This window comes from Mustelus asterias, chromosome 14 (assembly GCF_964213995.1).
Source record: "Mustelus asterias chromosome 14, sMusAst1.hap1.1, whole genome shotgun sequence".
Taxonomy (NCBI): Eukaryota; Metazoa; Chordata; class Chondrichthyes; order Carcharhiniformes; family Triakidae; genus Mustelus; species Mustelus asterias.
This window is the reverse complement of record NC_135814.1, coordinates 12,262,981-12,285,236: the sequence shown is the minus strand read 5'-3', so window position 1 is coordinate 12,285,236 and position 22,256 is coordinate 12,262,981. Positions and strand designations below refer to the sequence as shown.

At 45.7% G+C, this 22,256-nt stretch overlaps 1 protein-coding gene and 1 non-coding gene across 2 annotated transcripts in view; one reads left to right on the top strand and one right to left on the bottom strand.

The window, feature by feature from the left end:
* Window positions 1-22,256, top strand: part of LOC144504123 (contactin-associated protein-like 5) — a 922,207-nt gene that overhangs the window by 859,170 nt on the left and 40,781 nt on the right. The window contains exon 21 of the mRNA XM_078229299.1: window positions 14,176-14,309. Coding sequence (XP_078085425.1) covers window positions 14,176-14,309 — 134 coding nt within the window. The remainder of the gene's footprint in view (window positions 1-14,175; window positions 14,310-22,256) is intronic.
* trnat-agu (transfer RNA threonine (anticodon AGU)) lies at window positions 18,664-18,737 on the bottom strand. The gene has a single exon. It is a non-coding gene; the product is annotated as a tRNA-Thr (tRNA).

Sequence of the window (22,256 nt, the reverse complement as noted above, 5' to 3'; positions counted from 1 at the left end):
TGCGGAACTTGGCTATCAGTTTCTGCTCAGCGACTCTGCGCTGTCGTGTGTCGCGAAGGCCGCCTTGGAGAACGCTTACCCGAATATCAGAGGCCGAATGCCCGTGACCGCTGAAGTGCTCCCCAACAGGAAGAGAACAGTCTTGCCTGGTGATTGTCGAGCGGTGTTCATTCATCCGTTGTCGCAGCGTCTGCATAGTTTCCCCAATGTACCATGCCTCGGGACATCCAGGAACCACAATGATCTTAAGTATCAGGAAGTTAAGTTTCAATGAGATGCTTGAGGAAATTGGATTTGTTTTACTGAGAACAATGAGACCTTACATTCAACTCATTGCCATTCTCACTATGAAAGCAAGGATGGCCACATTTAACCCAGGCAGGTTGTCCACAATATAGTAAAGTGTTCGCATGGCGGAGAAAGAAAATGAAAGTGAAGTGCGCAAAGAGTAATAAACTTCTGATATCTTCTGCACCCTATCCTTCCCTTCTCCCCTACATAGTCTATGAGCGCCAGTCCAAAGATGTGCGGGTTAGGTGGATTGGCCATGCTAAATTGACCCAAGTGTCAGGGGGTTTAGCAGGGTAAATGTGTGGGGTTACGGGAATAGGATCTGGGTGGGATTGTGGTCGGTACAGAGTTGATGGGCCAATGGCCTCCTTCTGTACTGTAGGGATTGTATGTTTTGGCAGTAACAGCTTGCAAGAAACAGCACTTTCACTGTATCCCAATACATATGACAATAATAAATCAAATCAATATATGTTACCTGGAAAAGCCACTGACGTGAACAGAACAAAAGTGTTCAAGTGTTCGAAATAAACATCATCTTGCGATTAATGGTATTTTCCTTTCAGAAAATATATTTTAATCACAAACTCTGCAATATTTCACTGATTTTTGAGGTTGAGTTTTTTTTTCTATTTCTATGTAACATATAAATAGATTGATGTCATTCTGACATCTCAGAATTTGTACCTGACGAATGCATTTCTCTTATTCTGCAGCTTTTAACCTTTGTTCAATCCTCCTTTTGAACTGAAAAGCAGTTCTCATATGGTGAACATGTAACAGGGCAAGGCTGATATAAGTCTCAGGATTTGGCGGGGATTTGTTACGCTGTTTGAAGAGGAGCGTACCTTTCTAGATAGAATCCAAAACCTTTCTCTTTACTTAAGGAAAGACACGGGTGGAAGCGGACCCTGGCTGGAATAGGAATCTAGCTGCGGGCTGATTGAAAGTTGTGTGATCTTTGCTTCAACGCGTGCTGTACCACCAGCGGTGTAAGCGCCGACGTGCCTGACATTTTGAGTGTACAAACTGCTTCGCATTCCCTAATGAGATTGACCTGCGGAGTTTTCAATTCCCTCAAGCTTTTAGGCTGCTGCTCGAGAGCAAAGGAAGCTGTACACTTCTGAATCTTCAGCCACAGTTGTACACAATGTAGATCTCAATAGAAAGATCAGCGTATCCTGTTCATTTTCCTGGTTGTCACAGTTCTTGGAAATATATTGGTTCTGTATAAGTATAATTTTTTTTCATTGCTTTGCCACTGCGATAGTGAAGATCCTCCAACCTATGCATTTAAAGAATCCAGTTTACATTTAATTGAGCCTTTAGGAAGCAATGTGGAGAGTAGTTCGGTAATATATATTTTTTCCAGATTGTTGTTTATTGGATTTAGTTACTTTTTTTTCTATTTTGCTTGTTGATGAATAATTAGCTTCTCTGTGAATATATTTATGTTCTTCCTCATTAATGCCTTAAAACATCCTTGAAGACATTGAGGCTTCATTAGGAGAAAGAGTATTTCTTTGGTGCTGTTTCTTTTCTTCATGTTTTTTTCCTGTCTCCCCTCTCAGCCATTCTTTGTGTGTGAGTCTGAACATAAGTTCAGTCAACAATGATAACATAAGAACTAGGAGCAGGAGTAGGCCATCTGGCCCCTCGGGCCTGCTCCGCCATTCAATAAGATCATGGCTGATCTTTTCGTGGACTCAGCTCCACTTACCCACCCGCTCACCATAACCCTTAATTCCTTTACTGTTCAAAAATTTATCTATCCTTGCCTTAAAAACATTCAATGAGGTAGCCTCAACTGCTTCACTGGGCAGGGAATTCCACAGACTCACAACCCTTTGTGTGAAGAAGTTCCTCCTCAGCTCTGTCTTAAATCTGCTTCCCCTTATTTTGAGGCTATGCCCCCTAGTTCGAGCTTCACCCGCCAGTGGAAACAACTTCCCTGCTTCTATCTTATCTATTCCCTTCATAATCTGATATGTTTTTATAAGATCCCCCCTCATTCTTCTGAATTCCAATGAATATAATTCCAGTCGACTCAGTCTCTCCTCATAAGCCAACCCTCTCAACTCCAGAATCAACCGAGTGAATCTCCTCTACACCCCCTCCAAGGCCAGTAAGGAAACCAAAACTGTACACAGTACTCCAGCTGTGGCCTCACCAGCACCTTATACAGCTGCAACATAACCTCGCTGTTTTTAAACTCCATTCCTCTAGCAATAAACGACAAAATTCCATTTGCCTTCTTAATTACCTGCTACACCTGCAAACCAACTCCTTGAGAGTCCTGCAAAGGACACCGAGGTCCCTCTGCACAGCAGCATGCAAATAATAGTCCATTTTGCTGTTATTCCGACCAAAATGGATGAACTCACATTTACCAACATTGTACTCCATCTACCAGACCCTCGCCCCTCACTTAGACTATCTATATCCCTTTGCAGACTTTCAGCGTCCTCTGCACACTTTGCTCTGCCACTCATCTTAGTATCATCTGCGAATTTTGACATGCTACACTTGGTCCCCAACTCCAAATCATCTATGTAACTCGTAAACAATTGCGATCCCAACACTGATCCCTGTGATGATCACAGAGGGCTTCGTAAAGTACTAAACGAGATTATGTACTCAAGAAAGATTTTAATTTGAATACACTGGGAAATAGGTAAGGATGTGGAGATTTTAACTTTGATATTTAGTAAGTGCTAGGCTAGTTTTTCTCATTCAGCGCAGTGGATAGTAAGTTAAGTAAGTAAGTTTATTTATAAGTAAGTTTATTTGTTAGTCATAAGTGGACTTACATTAACACTGCAATGAAGTTACTGTGAAAATCCCGTCATCGCCACATTCCGGCACCTGTTCGGGTACACTGAGGGAGAATTTTGCATGGCCAATGCACCTAACCAGAACATCTTTCGGACTGTGGGAGGAAACCGGAGCACCTGGAGGAAACCCACACAGACACGGGGAGAATGTGCAAACTCCATATAGACAGTGACCCAAGCTGGGAATCGAACCCGGATTCCTGCTGCTGTGAGGCAGCAGTGCTAACCACTGTGCCACCGTGCTGCCCCTAGAGATAGAGATGCTACAATTTACTTCAGCATAGAATCATGAAATCCTGACAGTGCAGAAGGAGGCCATTCAGTCCATCGAGCCTATACCGACAAGAATCCCACCCAGGCCCTATCCCCATAACCCCACTAATCCCCCTAAAACCAAGGGGCGATTTAGCATGGATTGGCAGGATTAGCCATGAGTCAAGTGTAGTTCTCATCCAATATTCACACAGATGTATGTTTGAGCAAGGATTGTCGGATATCCCAGAAGTGCAGGAATGCACAGTGACACAGTGGATGGCACTGCTGCCTCACAGCGCCGGGGACCCGGGTTCAATTCCTTGGCTTGGATGACTGTCAGTGTGGAGTTTGCATATTCTCCCCGTGTCTGCGTGGGTTTCCTCCAGGTGCTCCAGTTTCTTCCCACAGTCCAGCAAGGGGCAATTTAGCACGGGCAATCCCGCTAATCCATGCTAAATTGCCACTGTCAGGATTCTATGATTCTATGAAGGAGGTCACTCTGGCAGGGCTGGATTTTACCCACCCGAGATCAACAGATCTTCCTATTGTCCGCCCCGCTCCGATTCTGTAGTGGGCAGGGCAATAGAATTCCAGCATTTGAGTCAGCCACAGGCTCCACAGAGATCGGAGAGCCATCTTTAAAGGGTGCCACAATCAGAAATAAAGATAAAACCCTCCCCACTATGGAGACCAATTGTAGCACCTCCATCCACTGCGCTGGATGAGAAAAACTAGCCTAGCGTTACTAAATATCAAAGCTAAAATCTCCACATCCTTACCTATTTCCAAGTGCATTCAGATTAAAATCTTCCTTGAGCACATAATCTAGTTTAGTACTGAGGGAGTGCAGCATTGCTGGAGGTGCTGTCTTTTGCGTGAGACAATTATATCAAGGCTCTGTCTGTCCATTAAAAATGTCTGGCACCTTTTGACCATTGTGGGGAAGGGAGAGGGGTGCGTCCTCTCTGCCATCCCTCAATCAGTATCTGAAATAGAGGGGGTGATCTTAACAGAATTTGACAAGGTGTTAGGCTGGGTCAGAAAACTGGCATGGAACTCTCCAGTTGCACAGACCAGTTTTCTCTCCACATTGTGATCTGCTTTAAAGAAAATAAATGAGCAGGTGTGATTTCCGTCGTCACTCTGGCAGGGCGGGGGCTCTTCAGCTGGGATTTTACGGCCTTGCTTGACCCGGGTCCGGAAAATCCCGCCCGAGGTCAACGGACCTTCCCATTGTCCGCCCATCGCCCACTCCGATTCTGTGGTGGGCAAGACAATAGAGTTACAGGGTTCGAGTTAACAACAGACTCAACAGAGATTGGAAAGCCATCTTTAAAAGGTGCCACAATCAGAAATAAAAATAAACCCCTCACCACTACGGAAACAGGGGCTCTTCCCCATCTTCCGACACAATCACCCACCTCGTTCAGTGACCACTCTGACACCACCCCTCCCCCCCCCACCCCCCATGCCCCCCGCACCACATGTAATTAAAAAAATGACCCCCCATTTCCGCCCCCCCCCCCCCCCCCCCCCCCCACGGGGTTCCCACGAGGGCCCGGCCCTGGCACTGTCCTGGCACATGTTGGTTTTTTGATTTGATTTATTATTGTCACATGTATTAGTATACAGTGAAAAATGTTGTTTCTTGCACACTATGCAGGCAAAGCATACTGTTCATAGAGATGGAAAGGAGAGAGTGCAGAATGCAGTGTCACAGTCATAGCTAGGGTGTAGAGAAAGATCAACTTAATGCAAGGTAAGTCCATTCAAAAGTCTGACAGCAGCAGGGAAGAAGCTGTTCTTGAGTCCGTTGGTACGTGACCTCAAACTTTAGTATCTTATTCCCGACGGAAGAAGGTGGAAGAGAGAATGTCCGGGGTGCATTGGGTCCTTAATTATGCTGGCTGCTTTGCTGAGGCAGTGGGAAGTGTAGACAGAGTCAATGGGTGGGAGGCTGGTTTCACTGATGGTCTGGGCTTCATTCACAACCCTTTGTAGTTTCTTGTGGTCTTGGACAGAGCAGGAGCCACACCAAGCTGTGATACAACTAAGGTATTGCCAGGTTGGCAAGCTAGTAGTGCCAATGTGTGCCAGGGTGGCACTGCCTCGCTATGTCCCTCTCCCCCTGGGTGTTATACTTACCAGTTGCCCCCGGGGATCCCTTCAACAGGTTTCACATTTTTAAAAACCTGTGGAGAATATCGTCAACGTGACGTCAGGCCAGTGAGGTATGATTGTATCATAAGGGTGTGGTGAGGGGACTACATAATTACATGTAAATTGATTAAAATCTATTAATACCAGGTCCCTCCCACAACCTGATTACATCATTGGTGAGGGGTGGGGAAAATCGCCAGCGAGATTTGCGATTTCCGGATTTTGCACCCCCGTCAGTGATCCCGTGTACGGAGAGTCTGGATTCAAGATCCCGCCCAGATTGTTCGGTAATTTATTAGTGAAATGTAGTAAGGTAAAAGGATGCTCAGGTGGATCATGAATATAAATGGACTGAATGGCCTGATCCATACTGTACATCCTGTGCAGTTCTGTTTCAGAGCTATTTATGGGAGCTTATTACACACAGAACTGGCTGCAGCCACTTTCCAACATTGCAATAGTGACTGGTTTTCAAAAGGTACTTAATTGGTAGGTAAGCACTTTGCTATATCCTGATGCTGGGAAAAATACTCTTCTTCCATTCCTTCCTCTCTCCCTCCCTTCCCTCCCTCCATTCCCCCTCCCCTCCCCCTCCCTCTCTCCCCTCTCCCCTCCCTCTCTCCCCTCTCCCTTCCCTCTCTCCTCCCTTTGCTCCCTCCCACAAACTGTTCCCCTTCTGTCCCTCCCTCTCCCCTCCTTCCGCTCTCCATGTATTTACCAAAAAAACCACCATTTATTTTCAGAAACAAATTCCTTCTCGATGTGGCCACTAACTGTTTTATATCATACGATGATCCACACGGAACTGTTCTCCTTTTAAAAATTCTAATCTCAACACCGCCTTAATTGTCTATTCCCTGTCTCTACAGTTCTACACAGTCCTCAAACTTGCCATTCCTCTGAGTCCAAATTCTTGTGTATCTGCCCAATTGCATCTGATCATCGATGGTCATGATTTAGAAATCCCCTCTCTAAATCCAACTGCCTCTCCACCACTTGAACCACATTTCTTGCCATGCTCTTGGGAACCCTATCTAATCCTTCCTTAGTCATAGAATCATGGTGGTCTGCAGCACAGGAAAAGGCCCTTCGGTCCATCGCATCAAAGACAAACTACCTGACTATCCTAATTCTATTTTCCAGCACTTGGCCCATGGCCTTGTATGCCTTGGCAATGCAAGTTTGCATCTAAATACTCCACTTTCAACCTTGCATCTTTGTAAACCCCCTGGAGTGTGCTGTGTAAGTGTTACAGAAATGCAAGTTGTTGTGGCAAACATACCTTGAAATTGCCCATAAAACAAAATTACTCAGAACAATCAATCATATCAAACTAGGGCAAGGAACAGCAAGTTGACAGCAAGTTATAGGAAGGAAGTGGATTGGAATATCAAGGGAATGAAGGGTCATCTAGACTCGAAACTTTGGCTCTATTCTCTCTATTCACAGCCCACAGATGCTGTCAGGCCTGCTGAGATTTTCCAGAATGTTCTTTTTTTGTTATCAGGAAGATGTGATTGCACTGGAGGAGGTGCAGAGGAGATTCACCAGGATGCTGCCTGGGACGGAAAATTTAAGTTAGGAAGGGAGGTTGGGTAGGCTTGGGTTGTTTCCGTTGAAGCAGAGAAGACAGAGGGGCAACCTAATCAAGGTGTACAAGATTATGAGAGACGTGGACAGAGTGGATAAGGAGCACTGTTCCCCTTAGTTGAAGGGTCAGTCATGAGGGGACATAGGTTCAAGGTGAGGGGCAGGAGGTTTAGGGGGGATGTGAGGAAAAACCTTTTCACCCAGTGGGCGGTGATGGTCTGGAATGCGCTGCCTGGGAGGGTGGTAGAGGCGGGTTGGTCTCACATCCTTTAGAAAGTCTCTGGATGAGCACTCGGCACATCATAACATTCAGGGCTATGGGACAAGTGCTGGCAGGTGGGAGTTCAGGTGTTTGATTTGATTTGATTTGATTTATTATTGTCACATGTATTAACATGCAATGAAAAGTATTGTTTCTTGCGCGCTATACAGACAAAACATACCGTTCACAAAGAAGGAAACAAGAGAGTGAAGAATGTAGTGTTACAGTCATAGCTAGGGTGTAGAGAAAGATCAACTTAATGCAAGGTAAGTCCATTCAAAAGTCTGACAGCAGCAGGGAAGAAGCTGTTCTTGAGTCGGTTGGTACGTGACTTCAGACTTTTGTATCTTTTTCCCGAAGGAAGAAGGTGGAAGAGAGAATGTCCGGGGTGCACGGGGTCCTTAATTATGCTGGCTGCTTTGCCGAGGCAGCGGGAAGTGTAGGCAGAGTCAATGGATGGGAGGCTGGTTTGCGTGATGGATTGGGCTACATTCACGACCTTTTGTCGTTCCTTGCGGTCTTGGGCAGAGCAGGAGCCATACCAAGCTGTGATCCAACCAGCAAGAATGCTTTCTATGGTGCATCCGTAAAGGTTGGTGAAAATCGTAGCTGACATGTCAAATTTCCTTAGTCTTCTGAGAAAGTAGAGGCGTTGGTGGGCTTTCTTAACTATAGTGTCGGCATGGGGGGACCAGGACAGGTTGTTGGTGATCTTGACACCTAAAAACTTGAAGCCGTCGACCCTTTCTACTGTTTCTAATGTGTCGGTGTGGACTCGATGGGCCAAAGGACCTTTTCCTGCGCTTTTGATTCTGATTCTATGCAATGCCAAACCAGTGAACACAAGAAAAAAAGATTCTAATATCTTCCCCAAATCTGTAACAGGATGAGATGCCAATCACATTTACAATTTCAGAGTTCTTGATATGATTGCCCTTTCCTCTATAATAGCTCATGTGAGAGACTTTCCAGTTGAATTAATCTATTCCCTTGATATTCCAATTCACAATTATCCTTTTCAATTTTTAATGCTTGTTGCCTGGCTGAAGACATTGTTAGTTTTATGGCAAGCACTCTGGGGGATTTCAGCTACTCTTATAGCTCGCTGCCTAATGTGTTTGTGTACAAAAAATAATCCCAACGCATGATGTTGCGAAGCAGCCTTCAATCCGTTTAACATCAGATGGTTAACAAGCACACACCGGAATTCTACACAAAGGAGCAGTGCACCACTAAATTGGGTTAATTCCCTAAATTGCCTTCATTATGCTGTTTGAGTTTATTCAGGTATAACAAACACTGGAGAGGATGGATTCCTTCTGCTACCTGATCTGGTCTTTTCGAAGTGTCTCAAAGCCCAGCACTGGGTGGCATGGCAGTACAATGGTTAGCATTGCTGCCTCACTGCGCTAGGGAGCCAGGTTCAATTCCAGCGTCGGGTCACTATCAGCATGGAGTTTGCACGTTCTCCCTGTGTCTGCGTGGGTTTCCTCCGGGTGCTCCGGTTCCCTTCCACAGTGCAAAGACATGTGGGTTAGGTTAATTGGCCATGCTAAATTGTCCCTCAGCAGGGTAAATGGGGTTGTGGGGCTCGGGCCTGTGTGGGATTGTTGTCAGTGCAAGCTTGATGGGCAGAATGGCCTCCTTCTGCCCATCGAGGATAGGGGTTCTATGATTCTTTGTACAGTGGGTTATTTTGAGATGCTGTATTTGTTGTTACATAGGCCAATGAATTGCACATTGAGATAAATGTCAAGCTAATCCCTTCCTTCATGTTGGCCATGATAATAATGGAAATTTCTGGTCTTCTTGGGATATAGCAATGAAATACCTGAGGTCAATGGACCTTTGCGTGGTCCACCCCCTGCCCGCTATGACTCCCATGGCAGATGGGACGAGAAAATCTCCACTTTATATATAAGTGCAATGGCCAGAATTCTCCAACCTCGCCCGTGGCTGGGATTTTTCGGCCCCGCTGCAGTGAATGAAGATTTGGTTCAGCGCCAAATTCTCCGTTCTCGCTGGCAGGGGCAGCAGGGTGTGTAAGACTGGAGAATTCGAGCCAAAATGTTGTTGTTGGCCAATAAGACAGGTACCTCATGAGAGGAAATGAATCATAACCAAAATGCTCACCAGAATTAATTTCTCCCAAACTAAGGCGATCAGGGAGGAATTATCGAGATTTTCCACTGCCAATCCTTATTTTCCCAGAAGATGACATGGCTTTCTGGTGGGGTAGCGAATGCATGTATTGGGTGGAATCTTCCGATAAGTAGTGATGAGGTTATCAGTGACTAGACAGGAAGTCCATGGCATATTGCTTGTAGGCTAGCTGGCTGGCCATGCACAATCACGCAGTGGTCATTCAATTAGCTATTCTCATGAGGAGTACAATGAATCTTGCAGTGCGGATGAAAACACAATGTCCCTGCCGTTACCTCACAGGACCTAAGGTCCAGGTGCTATACTTAAACAGCACCTGGAGAGCTTGCACCTGCAAGCCAGGAGAATTATTCTTGCTGTCTGAGATGAGGTCTGGGATCTGCAGTTGCTGTCACCCCCTCTTCGCTTGCCACCTTGTATTCCTGGAGCTGCTGCCGCCTCCCTCCCTCTCTGTCCTTCAGTCAGCCGCACCCCATACCCATTTGACTGCCACCACCAGGCCTCGAGTATCAACATCTCCTCTCCAATAGTTGAATAAATCTCCCCATCGAAAAGAAAGCAGCTCCTACTCACTCCAAAACCACCAGGAAGACTACCTCCCCTGCTGCATGCCACATTTAGTCATGAAACTGAAGGCATGTGTTTTCCTAATTGGAAAGGTACACTTAATTCTGAAGAGGTTGCCTTTTAATGAGCATGCTTGACATGCAAAAGGAAGTTCCCAATGCTTGTCATCAGGTCGCTCAATTTAACGCCAACATAATCCCATTGTTTCATCCTGCCATGGGAAGCTGACATTTGGTCTTCACCGCAATTAAGTGCTCCCGCCTGCCTCATTTTCCACTCCTGGCAGCTTCACAAGTTTCTTCCCATCGTGGGTAAAAGGTGATATGAAACACTCTGGCTGGATCACAGCATCTAACTCCTGCCTGTCTTCATTCATGAGAGTTGTATGAGCTCCCTTAGCATTCCTCCAAGTTGGCACCAGATATGCTAAGGAGGTTCTTTGAGGTCCATCTTTTTTTTCAGGGGATCCATTTTTCTTTCTTCAACGGTGGGTCAGTGCAGTTGGGTGGCTTTTCCAAATATGATGGTGGGACTCGCCTCATCAAGCCCACCCAGCCATGGAACATGGCACTAAGGAACATAAGAACATAAGAACTAGAAGCAGGAATAGGCCATTTGGCCCCTCGAACCTGCTCTGCCATTCAATAAGATCATGGCTGATCTTTTCGTGGACTCAGCTCCACTTACCTGCCCGCTCCCCATAACCCTTAATTCCTTTACTGTTCAAAAATCTATCATTCTTTGCCTTAAAAACATTCGACAAGGTAGCCTGCTTCACTGGGCAGGGAATTCCACAGATTCACAATCCTTTGGGGAAAGAAGTTCCTCCTCAACTCAGTCCTAAATCTGCTCCCCCTTATTTTGAGGCCATGCCCCCTAGTTCTGGTTTAATTGATTAATGAGTTTGGATGGTGAAAGGCATGGCATGGTTTCCTGCCAGTCTCCACACCGGGAAACACTCTGCATTCCCAACCCCAACTCGGGACTTAGCCCCGGATGAGCGAATTCTTCCCAAGGTAACGAATGAAAACCAAATTGAAAATGGTGGTGATTCGCAGCGGGGACATGTCGCCTTTCACGAAAACATGAGTTTGCTTGACATTTCGTGCTCTGCGCCTTTCCAAGAACTCCAGTCATACCTGCTCAAACTGGAACTTGTTCACTTACCTTTAGCTCTTTCGTCTGTATGGTGTAAACGTGCTTAAAATGGATGTTTCCCAATTACCAATTATACCTGCAGCTACACTTAACACCCTCTTGCGGCTGAATGACGATATCAAGCTACCCGTTACTGTCTGAACTGTATGGGGTGCTCCAGATGCATGAAACAGAGATTTCATTAAAAGATTATATTTTAGCAAATAATTGAAGAGAAAGGAAAGCTCCATGATGAAATGTCCATCTTGCACTCTGCAAAAAGATTATTTGCTTATTACTGCAAGCATCAAAAAACATGGTGTACAGTCTCTCTGGTGACACTAATAATTACTATCGCCGCTCACTTTGAGATATTTCTTTGCTTTCAGCAAGATTTAAAAAAGCAAATTAATGCCATTGACCCAGTTATTGTCCCAATATCCCATGGGTTAAGACATTTTTTGTCTGAACTTTGCAGTTGTGTGGTAAATTCTCGTATTTATTCTTCAGTCAATCTGGCTAGCATAGAATTGATTTTAAAGGGTTGCAGCCTCTATGAGAAAGTCACATTCTGAAGACATCAATGATGAGTTTTTAATTAACAGTGTTGGAAAAGGCTAGGGGTCGTGTAATAAAGAGTTAGATGCTGTGATAGGTGTACTGTAAATATTTTCTGGATGAAAGAGTTTGGACGAGATCTAACTTCTGATCTTCCCTCGGAGAGACGTGTCTGTGATTGTTGCATGTCCCTTTCTAACGGTCCAAAAATTGTGATCAGTACAAAGGAACACTTTTTGTTGGCTTTTTTTCACTAAGAAGCCCAGAACTCATTTCCAATGTGCCGCCCTTTGCACAGAAATGTGACACACGTAAACTAGTAAGCAGTCTCACAACACCAGGTTAAATTCCAACAGGTTTATTTGGTAACACGATCTTTTGGAGCGCTGTTCCTGATGAAGGAGCGGTGCGCCCAAAGATCGTGCTACCAAATAAATCTGTTGGACTTTAACCTGGTGCTGTGAGACTGCTTACATGTAAACAATGTGTGGGTAGGTGATGGTCGAGTGGTGTTATCGCTTGAGCATTAATCCAGAAACTCAGCTAATGTTTTGGGGACTTGGGTTCGAATCCCGCCACGGCAGGAGGAAAAGTGGGAAGAAACCAGAGCACTCGGGGGAAACCCGCGCAGACACAGGGAGAACGTGCAAACTCCACACAGACAGACACCCAAGGCTGGAATTGAACCCGGGTCCCTGGTCGCTGTGAGGCAGCAGTGCTGACCACTGTGCCACCGTGTGTGCCGCAAAGGTTGTTCGCACTGTTTTGCTTCACTCATCTTCATTTCTACTTGCGCCTTTTCTTGCATTCAGCCTGAAAAGTAGTTTTTGACATTTGTCCATTTTAATCCGACCCTCATCCCATCTTTTATTTCTGAATACTGATTTTCTGAGGTGGGATTTTCCAGTCCCGCCAGCCAGTGGGATCGTTCACTCATGCCAAAAGTCAGTGCACTTCTCATTGGAGCGCCAGATCACCCACAGCAGCTCCCACCACGACGAGACTGGAAAATCCCAGCTTATGTGTCATCTCTCTCCCTGTTCTTTTGAATAGTTTCTCCTCTTTGCTTTTCTTCCATTTTTTGCATCAGACAGGACTCTGCATTTCCTTTGGTACTGGTTGGCCTCTAGTAACTCAACGAAGGGCACTTCTCATACCTGGAGACCTTTTAGCCATGCAAGCCAGATCTAGTCCCCATCTGATAACCACATGCACAAACAATGGAAACACCACAGTGCAGAAGGAGGCCATTTGGCCCATCAAGTCTGCACAGGCAAAAATCCCACCCAGGCCCTATCCCCGAAACCCCACATAACATAACATACCGGATCGGCACGGTAGCACAGTGGTTAGCACTGCTGCTTCACAGTGCAAGGGACTGGGTCCAATTCCGGGCTTTGCCCCACCCTGTGTGGAGTTTGCACATTCTCCCCGTGTCTGCGTGGGTTTCCTCCGGGTGCTCTGGTTTCCTCTCACATTCTGAAAGACGTGCTGGTTAGGTGCATTGACCCGAACAGGCACCGGACTGTGGTGACTCTGGGAGTTTCATAGTAACTTCATTACAGTGTTAATGTAAGCCTCACTTGTGACTAATAAATAAACTTTAAACTTTAAAACTTTAAACTTTATCCCGGGACACTAAGGGGCAATTTAGCATGGCCAATCAACCTAACCTGCACATCTCTGGACTGTGGGAAGAAACTGGAGCACCCGGAGGAAACCTACGCAGACATGGGGAGAACATGCAACCTCCACACTGATGGTGACTCAAGGTCCCTGAAGCTGTGAGGCAGCAGTGCTAACCACTGTGGCACTGTGCCATCCCACATGTCAACAAATATACACCATAATAACAGTAAAACACAGATTGACATAGCACACACCAAAATAACACGAGGTGCACACCAACATAACATACGAATGTATGTCAAAATAATACGCGCCACACACGCAGAATGTGCAAACTTGGAACATGACAGATCACATGTAGACAAACAGATATACACAAGCACACCACAAATGCATAAAACATGCATGTGTAGACAACAGTTCCAGACACACACAAACACACGCACGCACACCATCGAGCACAGCGATTGGAGCAAGTGCTGTGTTTCCTTAGTACCGATTGGCTATCTGTATCGCCCCTGCTGTAACCCTGGCTGTGGAAAGCTTATCCACAGGCTTGGATCAGACTGGAAATCATCTGGGCCCATTTACATGACTTCCACACTCACTGATTTATCAAATGAGGGATAAGCCGAGACAGTACAAAATTAGCAAATAAGTTAAGACTTGTTAGATGCCTGAGTGCCGTTAAACAGCACAGCAACAATGAATGATTTTCTTCTGTTTCAGGAAGCCTTCAGGTCAGATACAGACTTGACAAGGATAAAGATCCTGATATCTTCAGCTTCAACAGTGGAAACTTAGCAGACGGACATCTCCACGCTGTCAAAATCAACCGAGAAGGACCAAGGGTCCACGTTGAGGTAACATGTTATAGAAATAAATCGTCTATTTCATGCCAAGGAAGTTTTCATCAAGGTTAGAATGGTTAGAAGCCTTTGGAAATAACAATGTGGCCTGCTTGAGAACGCAAGCAGAATTTCAGTTGTGGATAATAAGAGGATGTCCTTATGAAGCATCTTACTTTCGTCGGTATAAATCATTGCGGTTTTATTATTCCTAATTTATTTCTAGGTAATGAATAATGAATGTTATATGTACATTCATTTTGGTTATCTAGCAAATATCATCAATTAAAATGTGATCTCTTTCTAATCAAGAAAAAATAATGACAAGGTCCTGTTCAGGAGAGCATGTAGATTGTTATATAATTATGAAGCTACTTAAATTAATGCACCGCAGCCAAACAAGGCAACACAAGGAAGATGCAACACGATGGGCAGCTTTGGAATGTTACAAGCTCACTGCTGGGAAATAATGGTGTGGTGAACCATCGTTGGTTCCCACTAGATAGTACTGAGCCAGGGTCTGGCCAGTACTACAAGAATGTATATATGTTGCTGTTGGGGTTAGGGATGGGTTGTTCTCCTTGTTGCTGTTGGGGTTAGGGCTGGGCTGTTACACCTTGTATTATAGTTATTGTGGTACATCCCAGTCGGGCTCCGCCTCCTGGGAGAGGTATAAAGGTCACTGCTCTGTCTGGGACCCCTCAGTCTGGGATCGTGTATATAATTAGTAGCTTCGTTGTAACAGCAAATAAAAGCCTTTATTTCCTGAGCATCTCAAGCCTCGTGTGTGATAACGCGCATCAAATGGCAAGTTTGATCTGCTTGCTGTCATTAGCGCATAACAAAACCCCTCAATTTGTGGTGGTTAAGAGTGGCACGGTGGCACAGTGGTTAGCACTGCTGCCTCTCAGTGCCAGGGATCTGGGTTCGCTTCCTGGCTTGGGTCACTGTCTGTGCGGAGTCTGCATGTTCTTCCTGTGTCTGCGTGGGTTTCCTCCGGGTGCTCCGGTTTCCTCCTACAGTCCGAAAGACGTGCTGGTTAGGTGCATTGGCCCGAACAGGCATCAGAGTGTGGCAACTAGGGAATTTTCACAGTAACTTCAATGCGATGTTAATGTGAGCCTACTGCTGATACTAATAAATAAACTTTGTGAACTGGTAGCATCGTAACGCAGGAACTGGCCATCAAAGTGTGAAGAAATTGCTCGGTGTATGGATCCAAGTGAATCTCACTGCTATCTGAACATTTTGGGCGGGATTTTCTGACTGCACTTGCCCTAAAGCCGGAAAATCCTGCCAAGGCCAACGGACCTTTGCATGGTCCGTGTCCCGCCCACTACGATTCCCGTGGTGGGCGGGATGGGAAAATTCCACCTTTTGACGTCATTTTTGCCAATGAGATTGGGGAGGCAAAATAAATCAGCTGGAGCAAGTGATAGCGAGTGAGCTTTGCCGGAGGAGGTGTTGTTGAGTTTGGGTGGCACAGTGGTTAATGCTGCTGTGTCACAGCGCCAGGGACGTGGATTCAACTCCGGCCTCGGGGGACTGTCTGTGTGGAGTTTGCACGTTCTCAAACTGTCCAACCTTTCTTCATAAGACTAATTCCACATTCCAGGCTTAAGTTGAGTGTAAATAGGGTTAATGCAAGAACGATGTTCCCGAAGGTGGGGGGGGGGGGGGGGGGGGGGGGGAGAGGAGGGGTGGGGGGGGGAGGGGTGGGGGGGGGGGGAGGGGTGGGGGGGGGGGGTGTCCAGAACCAAGGGTCATCTGAGGATACACGGTAGACTGTTTAGGGCAGAGATGAGGGAAAAATTATTCACCCAGAGAGTGGTCAGCCTGTGGAATTCATTAACACAGGAAATAATTGAGGTCAAAACATTGAATGTTTTCAAGAAGCAGTTAGATATAGCACTTGGGGTGAAGGGGATCAAAGAATATGGGGGGAAGGTGGGATCAGGCTATTGAGTTGGATGTTCAGCTATGATCATAATAAATGACGGAGCAGGCTTGAAGGGCTGAATGGCCTCCTCCTGCTCCTATTTTCTGTTTCTATGTACCTTCTCTAAACTGCTTTTAATGCTAGTATATACAGTTTTTGAATAAGGAGACCAAACTTGCACAGTACTCTAGGTGTGGTATAGAAGGCTATGCGGAAATGGTACGGAGAAGGAGTTGAGGCTGGCATAGATCAGCCATGATCATATTGAATGGCGGGGCAGGCTTGAAAGGCCTGGTGATCTAGTCCTGTTTCTGTTTCTTGTGTGTGTTCTTGTATGTGGTCTCACCAGTGCTCTGTACAACGGCAGAAAAACTTCCCGATTTTCATATTCCAATCACTTGCCATAACTGCAGGCTGACTTTTTGCGATTCATCTCCCAGAGCTGTATTGGAGTTCTGTAATCTCTCGCCATCCTTCCTGCCAAAGTGGACAAGGTCACATTTCTCCACACTACACACCATCTGCTAAGTATTTGCCCAGTTGATTAACCTAGCCATCTACATCATTTTACATCTGGCAATACGAGTAATAAGGGAGGCACGGTGGCACAGTGGTTAACACTGCTGCCTCTCAGCACCAGGGACCTGGGTTCAATTCCAGACTTGGGGCACTGTCTGTGTGGAGTCTGCACGTTCTCCCCATGTCCATATAGGTTTCCTCTTGGTGCTCCGGTTTCCTCCCACAGTCCGAAAGGTGCAGTTTTGGTGCATTGGCCATGCTAAATTCTCCCTCAGTGAACGCGAACAGGTGCCGGAGTGTGGTGACTAGGGGATTTTCATGGTAACTTCATTGCAGCGTTAATGTAAGTCTACATTAAACCACCAATATTTATAATACTTTAGCAGAATACTGGGTATAGAATCCCTACAGTGCAGAAGGAGGCCATTCAGCCCATCGAGTCTACACCGTCCACAATACCACGCAGCCCCTATCCCTCTGGCCCCACGTCTTTACCCTGCTAGCCTCCTGACATTAAGTGGCAATTTAGCACATAATTGGACTGTGGGAAGAAACTGGAGCACCCGGAGGAAACCCATGCAGACACAGGGAGAATGTGCAAACTCCACACAGACAGTGACCCAAGCCAGGAATTGAACCTGGAGTCCCTGGCATTGTGAGGTAGCAGTGCTAACCACTATGCCACCATGCCACCCCTCAACAAAGAGCACTCAATGTTATGATGCAGTCCATTAAACGCAAGTTTGACAGAATGATTTTGTGTTTGTTACAATCCGTTCCTTGGTATCTCATGTTGGTATCTGCTCCTCCTTCCGTTACACACCGGGCAAGTTCCCATTTCAGAGGAGTCGGGACTGCTTTTTCATTCACCTTGGTCATTATTTTGCAACATGAATGTGTCATGCTCACAGGAGTGCGTATCGAGTGCATTCCATTCTCCGATAATCACATGCAGGATTGTATCTGGAACCCAATGTGTTCTGGGCCCTTTGGCAGTTTGAAGATTAATCGTGCAGTGTTTAGTATAATATCACTGTACGTCAATGTGCACCTGCACCATCATTATATATTAGCAGTCATTATGGATGCCCTTTGTTTTCTCTGCATGCTCCGGGCTGTTTAATTGCTGCTGCCTTCCCTTGGCAAATGTCAGTAACTCTGCCTGAGATGGAAACAGATCTCGTTGTAATTGAGAAGCTATGTCGGCGCAGACCTACCCAGAAGCCATTAACAGGTGCCTATGTCTATGACCGGAAGAGGTGACCGTTGGTTAAAGAAGTCCGAGAAGCCTATTCAGCTGTCTGATCAACCGGCTGAAGAGCAGGTCTCAGTGTCTGTCTGGCACCCCAAGAGTATCGCAATATTCATAGAATCGTAGAATCCCTGCAGTGCAGAATGAGGCCATTCAGCCCATCGAGTCTGCACCGACCACAACCCCATCCAGGCCCTAACCCCACATATTCACCCCTTGAATCGACGCATCCCGGGGCATGAAGGGGTAATTCAGCATGGCCAATCAACCTAACCCACGCATCTTTGGATTGTGGGAGGAAACCGGAGCACCCGGAGGCAACCCACGCGAACACGGGGAGAATGTGCAAACTCCACACAGACAGTGACCCAAGCCGGGAATTGAACCAGGGTCCCTGGCACTGTGAGGCAGCAGTGCTAACCACTGTGCCACTGTGCCATCCCTAAAGCAGCTGCTGCCGCCGCACTTTCATGGAACTTGGCAGCTCCCCCGTTGGGGAATTGAACCCTGATTGCATGGGGGAACAGGCGGGGATATTAACTTCGACACTAGCGAGGAAGTTGCTAAAATCTTTGTGGACAAGCTACTGTAAAAGGAAAGGCAATGCTAATTTGCAAGAAAGTTCTGCCTTGTTGTCGGTTCTATTCATCACTTCAATGCAGCTCTGCTGGGATTTGAACCCAAGACCTCCTGATTACTAGACAGGCACTTTAACCAAGTGAGCCACAGAACCTGAATATTAACTGGAAGCATCATTTTGCAGAGTGAGTGAACAGTTTCACTTAATTACAACATCACACAATTGATTCACCAAGGCGAGCTTGCACCACTTAACTTCCCAATATCATTCGGTGTGCCAAACAGCTGTATGTGCTTAACATTAGCACAGCGGAGGAAGGGTTTCATTACTGTCACTGAGAAGAGCACAAGAACAATGGAGCAAAGACATATACCGAGACGCATTCTGGGATGAATGGAGGACAGAAGTTAACATCCAAGAAGGAAGAAAGAATGTGCATTTACATAGCACCGCAGGACATTCCAAAGTCCTTTACATTCAATGAAGTACTTTTTGCAGTGTCGTCACTGTTGTAATATAAGAAACACTGCTGTCACTTTATGCATAGCTTTGACAAAGGGTCATCTGGACTTGAAACATCAGCTCTTTTTTCTGTCCTTACAGATGCTGCCAGACCTGCTGAGATTTTCCAGCGTTTTCTCTTTTGGTTTCAGATTCCAGCATCCGCAGTAATTTGCCTTTATCTAAAAACCAGCAATGTGATAATGACTGGATAATCTGTTTTACTGTTGTTGACTTGCATACCAGATAGAACTTTCCTGTTGCCGTTTCATAGAATCCCAATATGGCAGAAGGAGGCCATTTGGCCCATCGAGCCAGCACCGACAACAATCCCACCCAGGTGCTATCCCCCTAACCGCACGTATTTATCCTGCTAGTCCCACTGACACTAAGGGGCAATTTGCCTCGGCCAATCCACCGAACCTGCACATCTTTGGACTGTGGGAGGAAACCCACACAGACACGGGAAGAATGTGCAAACTCCACACAGGCAGTGACCCGAGCCGGGAATCGAACCCGGATTGCTGACGTTGTGAGGCAGCAGTGCTAACCACTGTGCCACCGTGTCATTCCTTTGTATGTTATCATGGGATCATTAGAGAACAGATGGCTTAGGGGTTCACTTGAAAGATGGCACCAGATTAAAAAGAGACAGTCAGTTTTATAATGATTCGGGGTTCACTGTTGTCAGTGTTTTACATGGCATATAGATAAGCCTTTTTATGACTCAGATCTAGCAGTCCCAATTTCTCGTTTGCTTCATACAGATCTCTTGAAATAGATGGTATTGTGTCAGTATTGGATAAAACTGCACTGGTTTGTTCGCCTTGAATTTATTCTCAAATCTTTTGAGTGGAATTCAGTGAGAATGCGATCACTAAGCCACAGTGCATGCTAGTAATATTGGATGGCTAACAGACACACATGACAAATGCCCAAGAGAAAGCACAAATTGAAAAATCCATACAGAACTTAATAAGATATTTAATGAGTTTTTATAAGCAGCAGAGGTAATTCACATGGACTCATCAGAAATTGGCCCTGTTTTGCATCTGTTAAATGTATTATATTTCTTCCCAGGCTCCACCAGATGACTAGATAAACGTATTTTATGTTTAAATTGAATGTTGTGGCATCTGCCGTTTCGAATCAACTTATTCTAAAATGATGGATGGATGGATTCTTTTTGAAAGAGATGTGGATATTGTTTCCATGAAACGGCGTTTTGAGGAAGAAGACAAATCTACCAGCGACGGCTCACTTGGTAGAACTGTCTCCTCTGAGTCAGAAGGTTGTGGATTCAAAGACTTGAGGACAAAAATCTAGACTGACACTCAATGAAGGAAAGGTGGGGGAAAAAGGCTGGAAGAATAATGGGGGTGGTGAGGCAGAAAATCCAACTGGCCCTAGTGATATGTCTTGCTATTATAGGAAGTTAGATGAACAAACCCACAGTAGTTCAATAGTTAAGGGGCCGACACAGCAAAGAGCAAAGAACAGTACAGCACAGGAACAGGCCCTTCTATCCTCCAAGCCTGCGCCGATCCTGCTGTCCTATTTAGACCAACCACCTGTATCCCTCTATTCCCCGTCTGTTCATGTGTCTATCCAGATTAGTGTTAAATGTCGCTCATGTATCTGCCTCAACCACCTCACTTGGCAGTGCATTCCAGGCCACCACCACCCTCTGTGTAAAAAAGAAATGCCCCGCACATCTCTACTGAACCCTTCCCCCCTTTACCTTGGACTTGTGACTCTTTGTAATGGTCATTTCTGCACCTGGGAAAGAGCTTCCAACTGTTCACCCTATCTATATCCCTCATAATTTTATAAACTTCTATCAGGTTGCCCCTCAGCCTCCACCTTTCCAGGGAGAACAATTCCAGTTTATTCAATTTCCCCTCAGAGCCTCCATACCAGGCAACATCCTGGTAAACCTTTTCTGTACTCTCTCCAAAGCCTCCACCTCCTTCTGGTCATGTGGTGACCAGAATTGAACACAGTATTCCAAGTGTGGCCTAACCAATGTTTTATATCGCTGTAACATAATTTGCCAACTTTTATACTCGATGCCCCAGCCAATGAAAGCAAGCATGCCATAGGCGTTCTTCACCAAGGCAGAGAAGGAAATGGAAGCAGTGGACTCAGAACAAGCAATTAGGAAGGTAAATGGTATGTTGGCCTTCATTGCAAGAGGACTTGCGTACAGGAGCAAGGATGTTTTACAGCAGCTGTACAGGGCATCCGTGACTCCATACCTGGGGTATTGTGTGCAGTTTTGCCCTCATTACCTAAAAAAGGGAGTGCAGTGAGTGCTCACCAGACTGATTCCTGGGATGGCAGGATTTTCATATCAGGAGATATTGGGCTGATTAGGCATGAATTCACTGGAGTTCAGAAGAATGAGAGGGGATCTAATTGAAATGTATACATTTCTGACAGGACTGGACAGACTGGATGCTGGGATCAGAGCCCGATTTAGGCATAAGCTAAACAAGCTACAGCTTAGGGCCTCACAAAATTTCAGAAGGTTTACAATGAAGAGAACATTTAAGAGCGGATACCAGAAAAGAAAAAGAAAGCACCAGCTTGAAGAGCAACTCAAAAAATTACCAAAAGTTGACAGTTACTTTACTCCAGAAACAGATAAGGATCCACAAACCCAAGGTGATCAGCAAAGTCCAAAACAACCACAGCCCAGTGCCTCTGCTACTGAGACAACAGAGTCTGGAATCTCAGCTGAGGGAAACACTGGAAGTGATGCAAATGTGAGCGTTGCAGAGCCGACATCCACAGTTGAAACGACAAAATTCACAAAACTCAATGATGTAGGTCAATGGGGTGTCTTAACCGAGGATGAACTCTCATACTGGATCCTTAAGGGTCCTTCAGAGTGTCAACACTGGAACGGCCCATTTGAAAACTCAAAGCGGTCATTCAAAAATCAAGATAGATATGGTTCAAAAGGTCTTTTTCAGTCCAGAAAATTTAATGGTGAAATATACGATCGGGAATGGCTAGTGTACTCTCCAACAACTGGCTGTGTTTACTGCTTTGTCTGCAGGCTCTTTTCAACATCAACTGCAGCACTAGCTTCTGGTGGGCTTTCCGACTGGCGAAATCCCATTGCAATTAAAAGTCATGAAAACTCTGAAGAGCATAGAACAGCTT